Source organism: Poecilia mexicana, unplaced genomic scaffold (genome assembly GCF_051168715.1).
Source record: "Poecilia mexicana isolate PSO_F unplaced genomic scaffold, ASM5116871v1 scaffold_18, whole genome shotgun sequence".
In the NCBI taxonomy this organism is placed as follows: domain Eukaryota; kingdom Metazoa; phylum Chordata; class Actinopteri; order Cyprinodontiformes; family Poeciliidae; genus Poecilia; species Poecilia mexicana.
In genome coordinates this window covers 2,532,597-2,545,695 of record NW_028263387.1, presented here as the reverse complement: position 1 = coordinate 2,545,695, position 13,099 = coordinate 2,532,597, and the positions used below count along the sequence as shown (strand labels likewise).

General features: G+C 38.5%; 2 protein-coding genes and 1 long non-coding RNA gene across 7 annotated transcripts in view; 1 reads left to right on the top strand and 2 right to left on the bottom strand.

Moving 5' to 3' along the window:
• Positions 1-13,099, bottom strand: part of LOC148153861 (uncharacterized) — an 82,039-nt gene that overhangs the window by 53,272 nt on the left and 15,668 nt on the right. The window lies entirely within an intron of this gene.
• Positions 144-2,693, top strand: slx1b (structure-specific endonuclease subunit SLX1B). 4 transcript variants are annotated; one of them, XM_014988098.2, is made up of 5 exons: positions 144-504; positions 602-653; positions 1,813-2,139; positions 2,212-2,427; positions 2,502-2,693. In XM_014988098.2, exons 1-5 carry the CDS (start codon positions 329-331, stop codon positions 2,529-2,531), a joined length of 801 nt encoding a protein of 266 aa, XP_014843584.2. In that variant the 5' UTR covers positions 144-328; the 3' UTR covers positions 2,532-2,693. The 4 variants fall into 4 exon arrangements, with proteins under 4 accessions (XP_014843584.2, XP_014843583.2, XP_087871467.1 ...); XM_014988097.2 differs by having other exon boundaries at positions 602-677; XM_088015341.1 differs by having other exon boundaries at positions 1,813-2,427.
• LOC106918391 (uncharacterized) lies at positions 3,071-11,352 on the bottom strand. Of its 2 annotated transcripts, none has more exons than XM_014988100.2 (7): positions 10,905-11,352; positions 8,719-8,840; positions 8,518-8,628; positions 7,362-7,415; positions 5,655-5,825; positions 5,347-5,469; positions 3,071-3,887 (listed from the first exon to the last, which is right to left on the bottom strand). In XM_014988100.2, exons 1-7 carry the CDS (start codon positions 10,909-10,911, stop codon positions 3,840-3,842), a joined length of 636 nt encoding a protein of 211 aa, XP_014843586.2. In that variant the 5' UTR covers positions 10,912-11,352; the 3' UTR covers positions 3,071-3,839. The 2 variants fall into 2 exon arrangements, with proteins under 2 accessions (XP_014843586.2, XP_014843585.2); XM_014988099.2 differs by having other exon boundaries at positions 8,719-8,846; positions 10,905-11,350.

Genomic DNA, 13,099 nt, shown 5'->3' with positions numbered 1-13,099 from the left:
ACGTATGTTGACAGCAACGTGAGAGTATACTTTAGATACTTTTTTAAAATAATGGGATTTTTTTTCTTCTGCACATAGAGGGGGTTATTTCCAACGTATTTGATCAGGCACCGTAACGGTCCACTAAAGGCTGACAGGAACTGAACAGGAACTAATAGTGACAGAACTGATACAGAAGCAAAACATTATGACATTACCATAACATGTTATTAGCTTTTAACATTTCCCCTAACTTTGTGAACATTATTTCACTCGTTCATCAACTATAGCCATGGGCCATTTCAATTAACGGTTGCCACCGTCTCATACGGAAGTTATTAAGGTTTTCATGATGGTCGTGGAGGTGGAGAGCTTCTTCGGTGTGTACATGCTTTACTGCACTAACCCAAAATTTAAAGGCCGTATCTACATCGGCTTCACGGTCAACCCTGAGCGGCGGATTGGACAACACAATGCCGGGAGGCACAGAGGGGGTGCCAAGAGAACCAGTGGCAGGGGACCTTGGTAAACATACTGTTATTCAGTTGAATTGTGTTTACAGTTGGTAATATTTAAGAATGACCATAACTCTAATATGCACCTGTTCCTCTGTGTTGCTTAGGGAGATGGTACTCATTATCCATGGATTCCCTTCAGATATAGCTGCCCTGAGGGTGAGTCCAGGTTCCAGAGTTCAGGTCTGCATCACATTACAGTTAGTGATGTCCAGTGTAGGAGATACACACTGTTGCTCCGATTGCATCTTTTACAACCCAACAATCTCTGCAGGAATTTACACTATGCCAGAGAAAACCAGCTTGTTCATCTATCCATTATCTATCAAGTCCAGCATATGTTCCCAAATGTCATCATCACAGTGACTCTACTGTGTTCTGTAAAATTTTCCTACATATTCTGGAAAAGCCTTTAAAACAATTGTCTCATTCATTCATTCATTCATTCATTCATTCATTCATTCATTCATTCATTCATTCATTCATTCATTCATTCTAACCCTGTAAGATCCAGTGTTGTAATATTACAGCATCTCTATTTCCAACACAAAAATGAACAATGTTTATCCAAACTTAGAAATTCAATCATATTCTTGGAATATTATTGAATATGAAATGTACATATTTCCCCACACATGATCAAAAACTACCACACCTCCAAAATCTCCAAAAATCTGAGTGACTGTGCCACATTAATCAAAAAGGTTGTAGATAGGATGTCTTGGTTTTTTGTTGTTGTTGTTGGTCATTACAATGTCTTGAACATATGCATGTGTAATTTTTGTGCAAGTTTGTACAAAATATTTTTTTAAAAGTGTACAAAAAGTTTACTTCATGCCTTTAATTTTTAGCGTGACTCAAAAATAATTATCCAACTTCCTTAAGTCAGCACAGGGAATCTGTTAAAACTAAAGATGAACTTTTGTCATTTAATGCAGTTATTGTGTGTTGGACTGATCTCTAATCCACGCAGGATCAAATTATGCAAACAGGTTAAATGTCCATTAGCACAATCTTGAGAACCCTAATGGAGCAGATCCTGTATCATGCTGTATAGTTCAGTTTGAATTTGTATTTGTTTTTTTCTTGATTTGCATTCTTTCAGATCACAGTGAGTTAAAACTTGCTTAACTGATTGACAGGAACACTGGTCTCTGACCTTGAAATGGATAAATCAGAAAAACACTGAGATTGCCTGGATCATAATCCTCATATATAGTTATATAGTTTAACTTGTATGTGTAATATTGACCATGTGTGGAGAAAATGTGGAAAACTAAAATTTTTGTGATTAGTTCATGTTGTCTTTTCCTGGCAGTTTGAGTGGGCGTGGCAGCACCCTCACTCTTCCAGACGACTTTCCCATGTCTCCCGACGTTCCAAAAGAGAAACAAGCCTGCAGTTCCACTGGCGCGTCGTCTCCAACATGCTGCGGGTGGCGCCATGGAGCAGGCTCCCTCTGACTGCCCGCTGGCTCAGACAGGAGTATAGGATGGACTTTGACCCCGGCCTGCAGCCCCCACTGCACATCCCCATCGCCTTCGGCAGCGTGAGGGCCAAACAGAAGCAGTCGCTGCCATCTGCAGGTGAAGATGAAGATGAAGATGTGATGTCTGTGTGTTTCCTTTGCAAGGCGATGGTAAAGGTAAGAAATGTGTCCTCAATAAGCTATTTATCCACGTCTGGCTGGTTTGCTCCATCCTGTCCTCCTCCTCAGGCGTCAGAGAAGCTAAGCTGTTTCCTTCCTTCCTGTGGGATGGTCAGTCATGTAGTTTGCCTGGCCAAATATTTTCTGAGGTCCGAGCCGTCCCACCTCCTGCCTGTAGAGGGACAGTGTCCTTCCTGCCATGGCTTGGTGCTGTGGGGGAGCCTCATTCGCCATAAACACGGCTGCCTCGGAGACCTGGAGGAGGTCATTTCCTCCACATCACAGGTCAGATTGGTACTTCAGTGAAACCCCTAAAGGCTGTGTGTTTGCTCACTAACTGGTGTTTGTTGCTCCTACAGAGCCACTGGGCAGATGAACTGCAGATGTGAAGAAAAGGAGGCTGCAGTAGAGACTATAAGAGTGAACGCCTGCCATTAGTGCTGAAGAGTGTATATAAATTTTACTGTCTCATCATGAGGTTTTTAATTCTTTCTTAGCTTTGTATTATGAACAATCATTAAATTTTCCCACATAAAAGATTAAGGAAATAATTTTATTGCTTCATTTCAACAGGATGTGTTCTATAAAGCTCTGCTGTTGAACATGTTTTCTATAGCTAATGTGAAACATGTCTTTTTTTGTGTTTTTGTTGTTTTCGGGACCTGAAAAGAATAATTGAACATTTTCTTTATTTTGTCTGCTTCTCTATTTAAATGTATGTATATAACTTTTATTGTAAAATAAGTTTTTAAAATATTTGTTAAACTATCACCATGTTGTGACAATATGAGACAGTGCTACACTGTAGCACTCGTCCCAGTGTTACAGTGGCTGTCTGAAGAAACGCACCGCTTCCAGTCAAAAACAGCCAGGGATTAGCATGTTGGATGGATGGATGGATGGATACTCAGATATTCACTGTTTCACATTTCAAGTATCAGATCAAAAGTTCATTTGCAATATCAATGTTTGTTTATAATACATAGTTTTCATCTTTTACTGGGCACACCCTGCACAGGATGCCAGGGCATTCTGTGCATGGGCCTGTAATGTCCATGTTATTTTGGGCATTACAGGCCCAAAATAAACATGACATTTATTTATATTGATACAAACCTCAGGTTAGAATGGTAAATGAGACGAGGTGAATGAAAAAAAGTTACAAGAGTTATTGGGAACTGTGTATGCATAGAGACTCATTATTCTTTCAGCTGACTGTGTTTAACAGAAATTTAAACAAAATTTTCCTGCGGAGGAAATGGGCTCTCCCTTAGAGATGGGGTGAGAAGCTCGGTCATCCGGGAGGGACTCAGAGCATAGCCACTGCTCCTCCACGTCGAGAGGAGCCAGTTGAGGTGGCTCGGGCATCTGATCAAGATCAATCTGACTGAATGCAGACCTGTTTACATCCATCTTACAAAGGAATATTTCCTGCACTTAGCGCAAGCTGCATTCCATCAGGCCATTTCAAAACATCTTCAGTGTTCAAATGTTATGCACTGTGTGTAGACTTTCTAAAAGACTGAAAATGGAGAGCAAAAAAGGTAAAGTTATATGTGGGGTAAAAACTATAAGTTCGATATTTATATGTTTTAGGAGTGCATTAGTGGTTTGACTTTAAGCAAAATAATTAGAACTATAGTTGGCATAAAATAAGGATTAGTTGAGCTTTAAATCTGCAGCTGCACATAGTCTGGTCATCCTTCTTTCTGCTGGTCGGCTGGTGATTGGATCGTGATCACTGGCTGCGGAGGCAAAAAGAAAAAAGAACATTTGAGTCTTATAATAATATTGTTAGCTTAATTTTGTTTTTATTTCTGAAAACTAACATACAATACCTTTAAGATGTTTTTATACATCTAGAACATATCTACATTTAGGTTTAACTAGAAAATACATTGAATACTTAGAATATTAGATTTTATGTTAGACAGAGCAGTAAATAATTGTAATTTCAATTATTTTTTGAGAAAAAATAATTAGTGGGATGAATGAATATGTATTTTGTTTAATACAGTGGAATGTTTGTCAATTGTTTTCCTGAACCTGAGATGTTTGAAGGTTTACATTCTGTTTGATAAACCAAACCAGCTTTAACTCACAACCCTCTGCCTGAGCTGTGTGTTCAGCTAACCGGGGTAAACCAGCTTCAACTCTGGAACACATGGCTACGGTGTTCCAGATTTTTGCCTTCAGCTAAAAATCACATTTTTGATTATATCTGTTAAAACACTTCATTTTCCAGCAGTAAATAAACAGGATTAGACATTAATATGTGTGAGAGGGCTTCCTATCTTTTCCTGTGACTATATTGAAATTAAAGTGACCCTCAGGCAGACACTCTTATCTCCAATTACGTCACTTCTGAAGTGAATTGGTTGCATTGAATTTTTATTTTAATAAAGGGGGCTGAGTCAGCAGTATATAAATCGAAATGAATTTAAAGCCAAACAATTTTTAGATTTTTATTTGTAGTAAAATTTCAAAACCATGCAGTCATTTTCCTTTAACAATGTTGGAGTGCATTGGAGTACACTGTTGCTCTGACACAAAATAATCCATTTAAGTTTGGTAATGTAATAAAATAGGAAAGAAAAAGTCAAAGATTATGAATATTTATGAAAGATACTACAAGTCTTCCAGGAAATGTGGATGTGCAGCATGAGTGTTGTTTTAGAGGAGAAACATTTCATTATATTTCCAGTATTCAAATGTTCAACAAAATCAGGACAAAAAGTGTTGAAAGGCCCTCTGAATATGGCAATGCATGTTAATTATATATTTGTGTTTTGCTTGTTGAAAAAAGCAGTTGGTGAAGCAGTTTATTTGTTATTCTTTGATCAACAATTACCAAAGTGACTGGACCAGAATATGAAATGGACCAGTCCGATGGATGCTCCTACAAAAACCACTGAATGCTGAAAATGTGTACACTACAGCTTTTTATTCTCTTAATATTTACAAAAAATATAAGTAATCAAATATCAGTTTTCAGTTGGAATGTACAGAACAAATATCACAGGAGAAATAAATAGCCCTGAAATGACTAATTATGCCCTCAGTTTTTCTAACCTGACATTTTAATGGGGATTTGTTTTTTTCTTATCTTTCCTCCTGAAAAACAAATAGTAACACTGAGCATAAACAATCTACCTTGGGAATCTTCATTATTGGTTTACTAAGTCAGTTGGTTTGTGAACTCACCATTTTGCTGGCTGCTCCACAACAGTTGACCACCTTGCAGCAGTAGGCAGCCAGGGTGGCAGAGATGGCCAGCAGACAGGCCTGGATTAGAATCCCTCCAGCAAAGAAATGGGAATGGATGCTCTGAAAGTGGATAGAATGAGTCAGCATGAACTACAGCTAAACTCCTGAACTCAGACATCAACTCCTTTCATATGTTACACAATATCAGTTAACATCCAACATTCATTCTTCAATTCCTAAAACTGGACTTTACTTCTCATATGAACTTGAGGGTGTGGTTTTTAGGAATATTATTCAGCCTTTACCTCAACCTGCTGACAGATTGTGTTGTAATTATATGTACTGTTGACGGTGTTTCTCTCAAAAGAATTAAACCAGCAGTTGGTGGACGGGACTCCCAGCAGTATTATGGTGAAGATCATGTTCAAGAAAGAGGCAACACATGCCAAGATCTGCATCACCAAACAGGCCGTGAGCTGTCACAAAAGAAAGGTTTTATACATAAATATAGATTGCTTTGAACACATTCACATATTAAACAGCAAAAAAGAATGAACCTCTCACAGTAAAGCCATCATATAACAAGAGTCAGTGTCACCATAAGTTTCACTTCTGTTTCTCCTCAGCAGCTGGTTGCTGGAAACTGCTGGTGTCAGTTAGTGGGTTTTTCACAGTACTCTGATTTGCAGCAGTTTTGCATCCTGTTCCGATCATCTCTGGTTGCACAAGATTACCAGTACCAGTACTGCCAAATAAAGGAAGATGACTGCAGAGTCTTTTTAATAGATGCTCTATTAGTGTCAAGAAACACTTTTTCTGTGTTCAAAGACAAACAACAGCTTGTACAGCTTGGCATCTTATTGTTCATTTGTTGATATTTTCATATGTAAATCTGACCTTTCCTGTTCTGAGGCCAGTTCATCTAAATTTGTTTCATTTACTGAATAACAGAAAAATAAGACACAATACAAATTTTCTTAGAGTACGGAAGTTTAAATACTTACAATTTGGTGGATTGCATTAACTGTTAAACTTGTGTCAAACTTTTCAGATATCCTTTAATATTTGAGATCTTCCTCTCAGCCTCAGAAGCTTCCTTTTTTTTTAGTCCATTTTAGTCCAATTACCCACCAGAACAGGATAAGGTTTTTGCTCCTGACAGTATTTTCAAAGTGTAATCTGGCTTTTTATGCTTTTGCTGAATGTAACATGTAAAACATTTACAGAACACAAATCTAGTTTTGTGTTGCAACACACAGAAAAGAAAAATTACTTCTGCTATTTGAAAAATCTTTAGTTGACTTTCCTTCTTTGTTTCAAAAGACAAAGATCTGAAGAGGGATGTAAATTGTATACAAAGTGAAGCAATCTGAAATGTCAAATTAAAATTTAACAATAACAAAAACTAAATTTGTCAAGCTAAAAAAGTGCAGGAGCAAGATTGCCATGAGAGGTGGTTACAATAAATTGTAACCTATGTAGAAATTACTAATACCTTTTAGCAAATACTGTGCCTTAAACTACATTCCCAGGTGTGCCCTAATTGGACTTAAAGCTGTAAATTAGCCTGCTAAGCATTACAGAACCAAAACATCATCATCATAACAAACTATTTTAAAGACATCTTAATGTATGTAAGTTCCAGAAGTCAAAAAGGAAATGTCTAAAAGGACTCTAGTTATTCTGGCATTTGGCCAAAAGAAATTGTTTTGGTAAAATCAGGAATGGGAATTCATTTATTATTCCTCCAAAACATGGACGACCATCGGATCCAGACCAGCAAACAGTCATAGAGTTTGGATGATTATTTAATAACAGGTATTATGTAAACATGATGAAATTTCAGCTCTGCTTTAAGGAGGGAAATTGTTAAAAATGTAATAGCAGGAGGAAGGAATGTTAAAGGTGAAACTTTGAGGATTTTGACAAGTGTAACTGGTGAAGTTAATGACATGAAAAGTGACAAGAAGAAGAACATCAAGCTACGCTGCATTTGTTCAGCAATGACTTACTGTTGGCAGATGTAGGTTCTTTGCTGCAACAGCTACACTCCCAGCTACAATTACCTGCAATGACGAATCATGATCATAGATAAATTTAACATTTTTCTAGTTAACCCATCATCATAGCATTAAGCAGAGGAACACAGCAAAATATTGCATGCTTGGGGTGATGGAAGCATTATTGTTGGGAAAAGTGTTCATTATTCTCAGTGTAGTTGGGCACTATCATCCACTGGTTGAGGAAATCAGAACATTCACTTTGACGTTTTTGCTCAATGTACTGTCAAAATTATATTTCTTGTTAAATATACTTGTTTAAAATTTTTGAATTTCAAACTGAGAGCTAATTTTTCTGGAGTTTTGGGAGAACTAAAAAAAACCCTCCAAGGTGCATCCCACATTAAAGTATATAAGTACGTAACTAAACAGCGCTTATAGTCGGCACCAGGTGTTTGCTAATTGTTGCTGCCTCTAGTACATACTAGAGGGGGAGTTTTGTGGAAATAGGTGGCGCTTTGTGAGAGCAAGTGTTTAGGCACCCCCGAATGGTTGCCATGGGATATTCAAGGACTCCACAAACATGCAGGATGAACCAAAGCAACACTCCATCTGTGTTTTGATGAGGGAATAACATTATAACATGATATAAAGGACAGAAAAGTATATTTTATATAATGCCCCCTTTAAACCCTGACCTGCTTCCATGTCCTTGCTCAGTAACAACATCCCCATGGAAACGTGCAGTGTTAGTTTGGCATGTAGGCCAAATCATTTATTTTGGTCTCTAGAACTTTCGCCCCATATTCCCTATATCTCTGGGTCATATGACTATATGACTACTACTGTAAGGCACTGTATCCACTGTACCATTGCCAATAAACACCTTGTGCTAGTATCTGAGTGAGATTATGTCCAAGATGACTGGTTTCCATCTGAAAGGATGAAAACTATTATCATGCATTATTTTAGAATTGAATAACTTTGGATGAAAGCACCGTCTGTCCAACTCGTACTTATAAACATCAGAGTAATAAACAGTTTTTCTGCAGCTGTCATGTCTGGATGTGTGAGGTTTCTCCAATGGAAGTGTGTGGCTGCATGTGCATCAGTAAAGAACAGTAGAGGCTTCAGGTGAACCTCCAGTTTGATTCTACTGGGCACTTACCAGCAGGGAAAAGACGAGTAAAGGAATATCTGATCCAGAAGAACTCAGACCTTTAGCCCTAAACAAACTGAGACTGATGATCATATACACACTGAAGCAGATTTGAGTTATCTGTGGAACAAAGAAAAAGTAGTTCAATTAAGGCTGGAAAATAGTTGAAAAGCAAAGACTTAAACATACATAGACCCTCACACAGCATACCCCAAGAACTTTAGGCTCAGCTTCCAGATATTTCTCCTTCCTTTTGGCATTCCTCTGAAACGTGACGGCAACCAGCGGGCTCTGGGCTGGGTTGGCCCCTTGCTCCACAGCTACTGTCTCATCTGAAACTAACACTGCCACGTTTAGTCAACAGCCTTAATTGCAATGTTTGATACTTTCACTGTGCATATTGTGGAAATTGATATGATTAATTTCAGCTTAGTTAGTTTAACACCACCATAGAACAAATATTGATCGAACCATTAACAAGACAAATAAGATGTCATAACATGCAGTTGTGATGTCACTTCAAAATGGGTGTCATTTTTTCATCCAGGTTGAAAAATGTTTCATTGAGATGAAAATATATTTCTGGAGAAGCTCTTGGACACAAAGGCAGCAACACACACAGCACTCTACGCTGTCAAAAGTTTCTGCTCGTCTACCTCCGCAACTTGAGTTTCATTCTATTTTTATTCCATAAGGTTTCATGAGATGTTAGTGTAATAATTTCTTCTGTAACAACTTCAGCTCTTTTGGAAAGGCTTAGTTTGTAAAAAAAAAAAAAAAAAAAAAATATATATATATATATATATATTCTTCTTGAAGTGTATTTCTTTTTTTTAATTGGCTTTAGTGGATCTATTTTGAGAGTGGTCAGACAGAGAAATGGGTAATGAGGCCGAAGATATGCACACAGGTCATCAGTTTGGGACTCAAACCTGTGACCGCTGCATCGAGGACTAAGGCGTCCATACATGGGCGGTGCTTCACCTCTGTGTCACCACAGAACCTTGAAGTGTATTTATAAGGTGCCACTCTGATGTTCCATAAGAAAGCCCTGTCTCTTAGGTCAGGACTCTGCACAGGTCAGTCAGTTTTCTCAAACCTCAAACTCACTCATTCATATACTGGCCCTGCTTTGTGTGCTAGTATAAGGAAGGGGTCACCTCCAACTGGGCCCCAAAATTTGGGAGTATAATGTTGTTTTAAAACTGTATTGGTATGCAGAAATGTTTAGATCTGTTCCTAATACAAGCAAGCGGCTGATCGCAATTCCTGGAAAAAAAACAAACTAGCAGGATCATCCCTCCATCAAACTTTATCCTTAACACAATTTCAGTCATGCAAGAGGTGATTTCATGATAATTGCCAAACTCCAGGCTTGTTGACTGGATTAGCAGACAAGAGGCATGATGCAACATTTCAAAGAACATGTCTCTACTGCTATGGATTCTGGTGATTATATACTTTACATCAAATTTCCATTTGGAATCACTAAAGTATTTTTGAATTTACATTTGAGACTGTGCATTGCCTTGGTTATGCAAGGCTGAAATGCAGCAGCCTGGCCAATGAAACCCGCTGCATGAGGCTCTCTGCTTTTCTCCAATCTAAAGGCCATATGACGTTTGGAGGACTGAAGTTACTGACTGCAAAAAGCTGGTGACCTCTACACAATAATCTGTGATTTTACATGGCTGGGCTGCTGTTGTTCCCAACTGCTTCCACTTCCACAACAAAAACAGTTGACAGGATTATTTAGCAGTTAAATTTAATTCACAATTGGCATCCTATCACAGTAGCTGGAGTTCACTGAGCTGAAGCAGGAGGGCCACAGCTGGATTTTATCCAACTGTGGCCATGGAACTGATATTTCTACTGATGTAGCAATAGTATAGTAAAACTGATAATCTGTTACAAAACAAATGCAGATGATACAGGTACAGTCTAACAAAAGTATTCATAACCCTATTCCATATTTTGTCACATTACAACCACAGGCACAAATCTATTTTATTGGAATTTTATGTGAAAGACCAAAAAAAGGTCATATACATCTAAGAGGTAGAAAGAAAATTATACATTTTTTATATTGGTAAACTGATGTAAAAATACAACTTGACAGCCATGTACTTTTCTGGTCAGTCACGTAATATTTCAACATAATACATCGTTACAGACGTAGTAATTGTATTGTATTAACAGTAGAGGGTCTTATGACGGCCTGATTAGTCCATTATCATCCAGCATGAACCGTTATCTGAAACAAGAAGCAGTTCATAACAACAGCGACAGAGCACAATCTCTGGAAAACAGCGGAAACTAAGCGTCTCAGTTTCTCCAAACAAAACAAAAAGTTTCCCTCACTGGTATCTGTAGCAAGCGCGAATTCTCCTTTTTACCTGCCATGATCACAGAATTGGACTTCGCCCCGGTCGCCTTTTTCTTGTCTTCTGTTTAGATGGAAAAGCTGCGGGTGTTTTTCTGCGTTGATCTTCGCTTCCAGTCGAAGGTTTTGCAATCTTTGGCTGCGGATGTCTGTGGGACACGGAGTCCACGCCCCGCCGCCCCACGTCGGGGGAAGAGAGGAGCCCACTCTCAGCTGGGAACCGAGACTTCTGCTTTCTGATGGTTCGACTGCACAGCCTGTTCAAGTTCCTAACTGACATCTGGTCACTTATAGTCACACTGCTTACACACCTCATTTTACACAGAAGCTATTATAAAATGCTCCATACCATCAGTGTCTATGAAAAGTATTCACCCCCCCAAACTGTTCTACCCTTTTATTACTTTTTACAAATCAATTATGATAAACAAAACTTGACTTTTTTGACCAAAAAAGACAAAAAAACAAAACAAAAAAAAAACAAACATATTAATGTCAAATTCAAAAGGATTTTTTTTTACAAAAAATAATGACAAATATAAATATGTAACATACATATTTACATATCTGTTCAAGTCAATTTAACAGATGCACCTTTGACTCCAGTCCCAGCAGTGAGTCAATGGCTGTCAGTCTTCTGGGCGCTGCAATTTTCCTCCATTCTTCCTGTTAAACTCTTGCAGCTCTGTCGGGTTGGGGTGGATCACCTGTTAACAAGTCCAGTCACATTTTCTCTATCAGATTTAGATCTGACCTTTGACCTCTCTCAAGCCTCATTCTAGCCTCAGTAACTAAAGAGGCTGAGGTGTCTCTTTAGTTATGCCACTAGGCTGCTGGAGGAAAACTTACCACTTTTCCTCACTCTGCTACTTCTTTCTTCTTCTACTCTTCTTCAGTTTGTATTATTTTCTCTTATTTCAACTGTTTAAGTTTTCTCTAAGTTTTTTTCTCTCCATAGAAGCTACATCTGGTCTGGCATTGTCCAGCTGTGGTTTCATCCTAAAGGAGAATATCAGCTGAGATAAAAAAGTCAACAATTGTTCACCCAGGTGGATAAAGCAGAGAACAAAATGTATTCTAGCAACGTACTTCAATACTGCCAACAAAAAGTCTCAGAGGATGAGACTTTTTGATTATAATGTATAATAATTAGAATGTCTGATTTATGTTTCTAAAAATTATATACAGGTGCTGGTCATAAAATTAGAATATTGTGATAAAGTTCATTATTTTCCATAATGTCATGATAAAAATTAAATTGTCATATATTTTAGATTCATTGCACACCAACTGAAATATTTCAGGTCTTTTATTGTTTTAATTTTGATGATTTTGGCAAACAGCTCATGAAAACCCAAAATCCCTGTCTCAAAAAATTAGAATATTATGAAAAGGTTCTCTGAACGAGCAATAAAAATAATCATCTGAATCAACAAAGTAACTCTAAACACCTGAAAAAGATTCCTGAGGCCTTTAAAAACTCCCAGCCTGGTTCATTACTCAAAACCGCAATCATGGGTCAGATTGCTGACCTGACTGCTGTCCAGAAGGCCATCACTGACATCCTCAAGCAAGAGGGTGAGAAACAGAAAGACATTTCTGAACGAATCGGCTGTTTGCAGAGTGTTATATCAAGGCACCTCAGTGGGAAGTCAGTAGGAAGGAAAAAGTGTGGCAGAAAACGCTACACAACGAGAAGAGGTGACCGGATCCTGAAGAAGATTGTGGAGAAGGGCCGATTCCAGACCTTGGGGGAAGCAGTGGACTGAGTCTGGAGTAGAAACATCCAGAGCCACTGTGCACAGGCGTGTGCAGGAAATGGGCTACAGGTGCCGCATTCCCCAGGTCAAAGGTCAAGCCACTTTTGAACCAGAAACAGCGGCAGAAGCGCCTGACCTGGGCTACAGAGAAGCAGCACTTTGGACCACTGTTGTTCAGTGGTCCAAAGTACTTTTTTCGGATGAAAGCAAACTTTGCATGTCATTCGGAAATCAAAGTGCCAGACTCTGGAGGAAGACTGGGGAGAAGGAAATGCCAAAATGCCAGAAGTCCAGTGTCAAGTACCCACAGTCAGTGATGGTCTGGGTGCCATGTCAGCTGCTGGTGTTGGTCCACTGGGTTTTATCAAGGGCAGGATCAATGCAGCAGCTATCAGAAGATTTTGGAGCACTTCATGCTTCCATCTGCTGAAAAGTTTTATGGAGATGA

Bases quoted from the DNA above. Each gene is read 5' to 3' on its own strand.
- LOC106918391 (XM_014988099.2), bottom strand. The intron at 8,629-8,718 runs GTATGCTGTGTG...TTTGTTCCACAG, and splicing joins CTGAGCCTAAAGTTCTTGGG to ATAACTCAAATCTGCTTCAG. The intron at 5,470-5,654 runs GTAAAGGCTGAA...ATCCACTTTCAG, and splicing joins CAATCTGTCAGCAGGTTGAG to AGCATCCATTCCCATTTCTT.
- slx1b (XM_088015340.1), top strand. From the start codon at position 329: ATGATGGTCGTGGAGGTGGAGAGCTTCTTCGGTGTGTACATGCTTTAC. The intron at 678-1,812 runs GTCTGCATCACA...TTTTCCTGGCAG, and splicing joins GTCCAGGTTCCAGAGTTCAG to TTTGAGTGGGCGTGGCAGCA. The intron at 2,428-2,501 runs GTCAGATTGGTA...TTGCTCCTACAG, and splicing joins TCATTTCCTCCACATCACAG to AGCCACTGGGCAGATGAACT.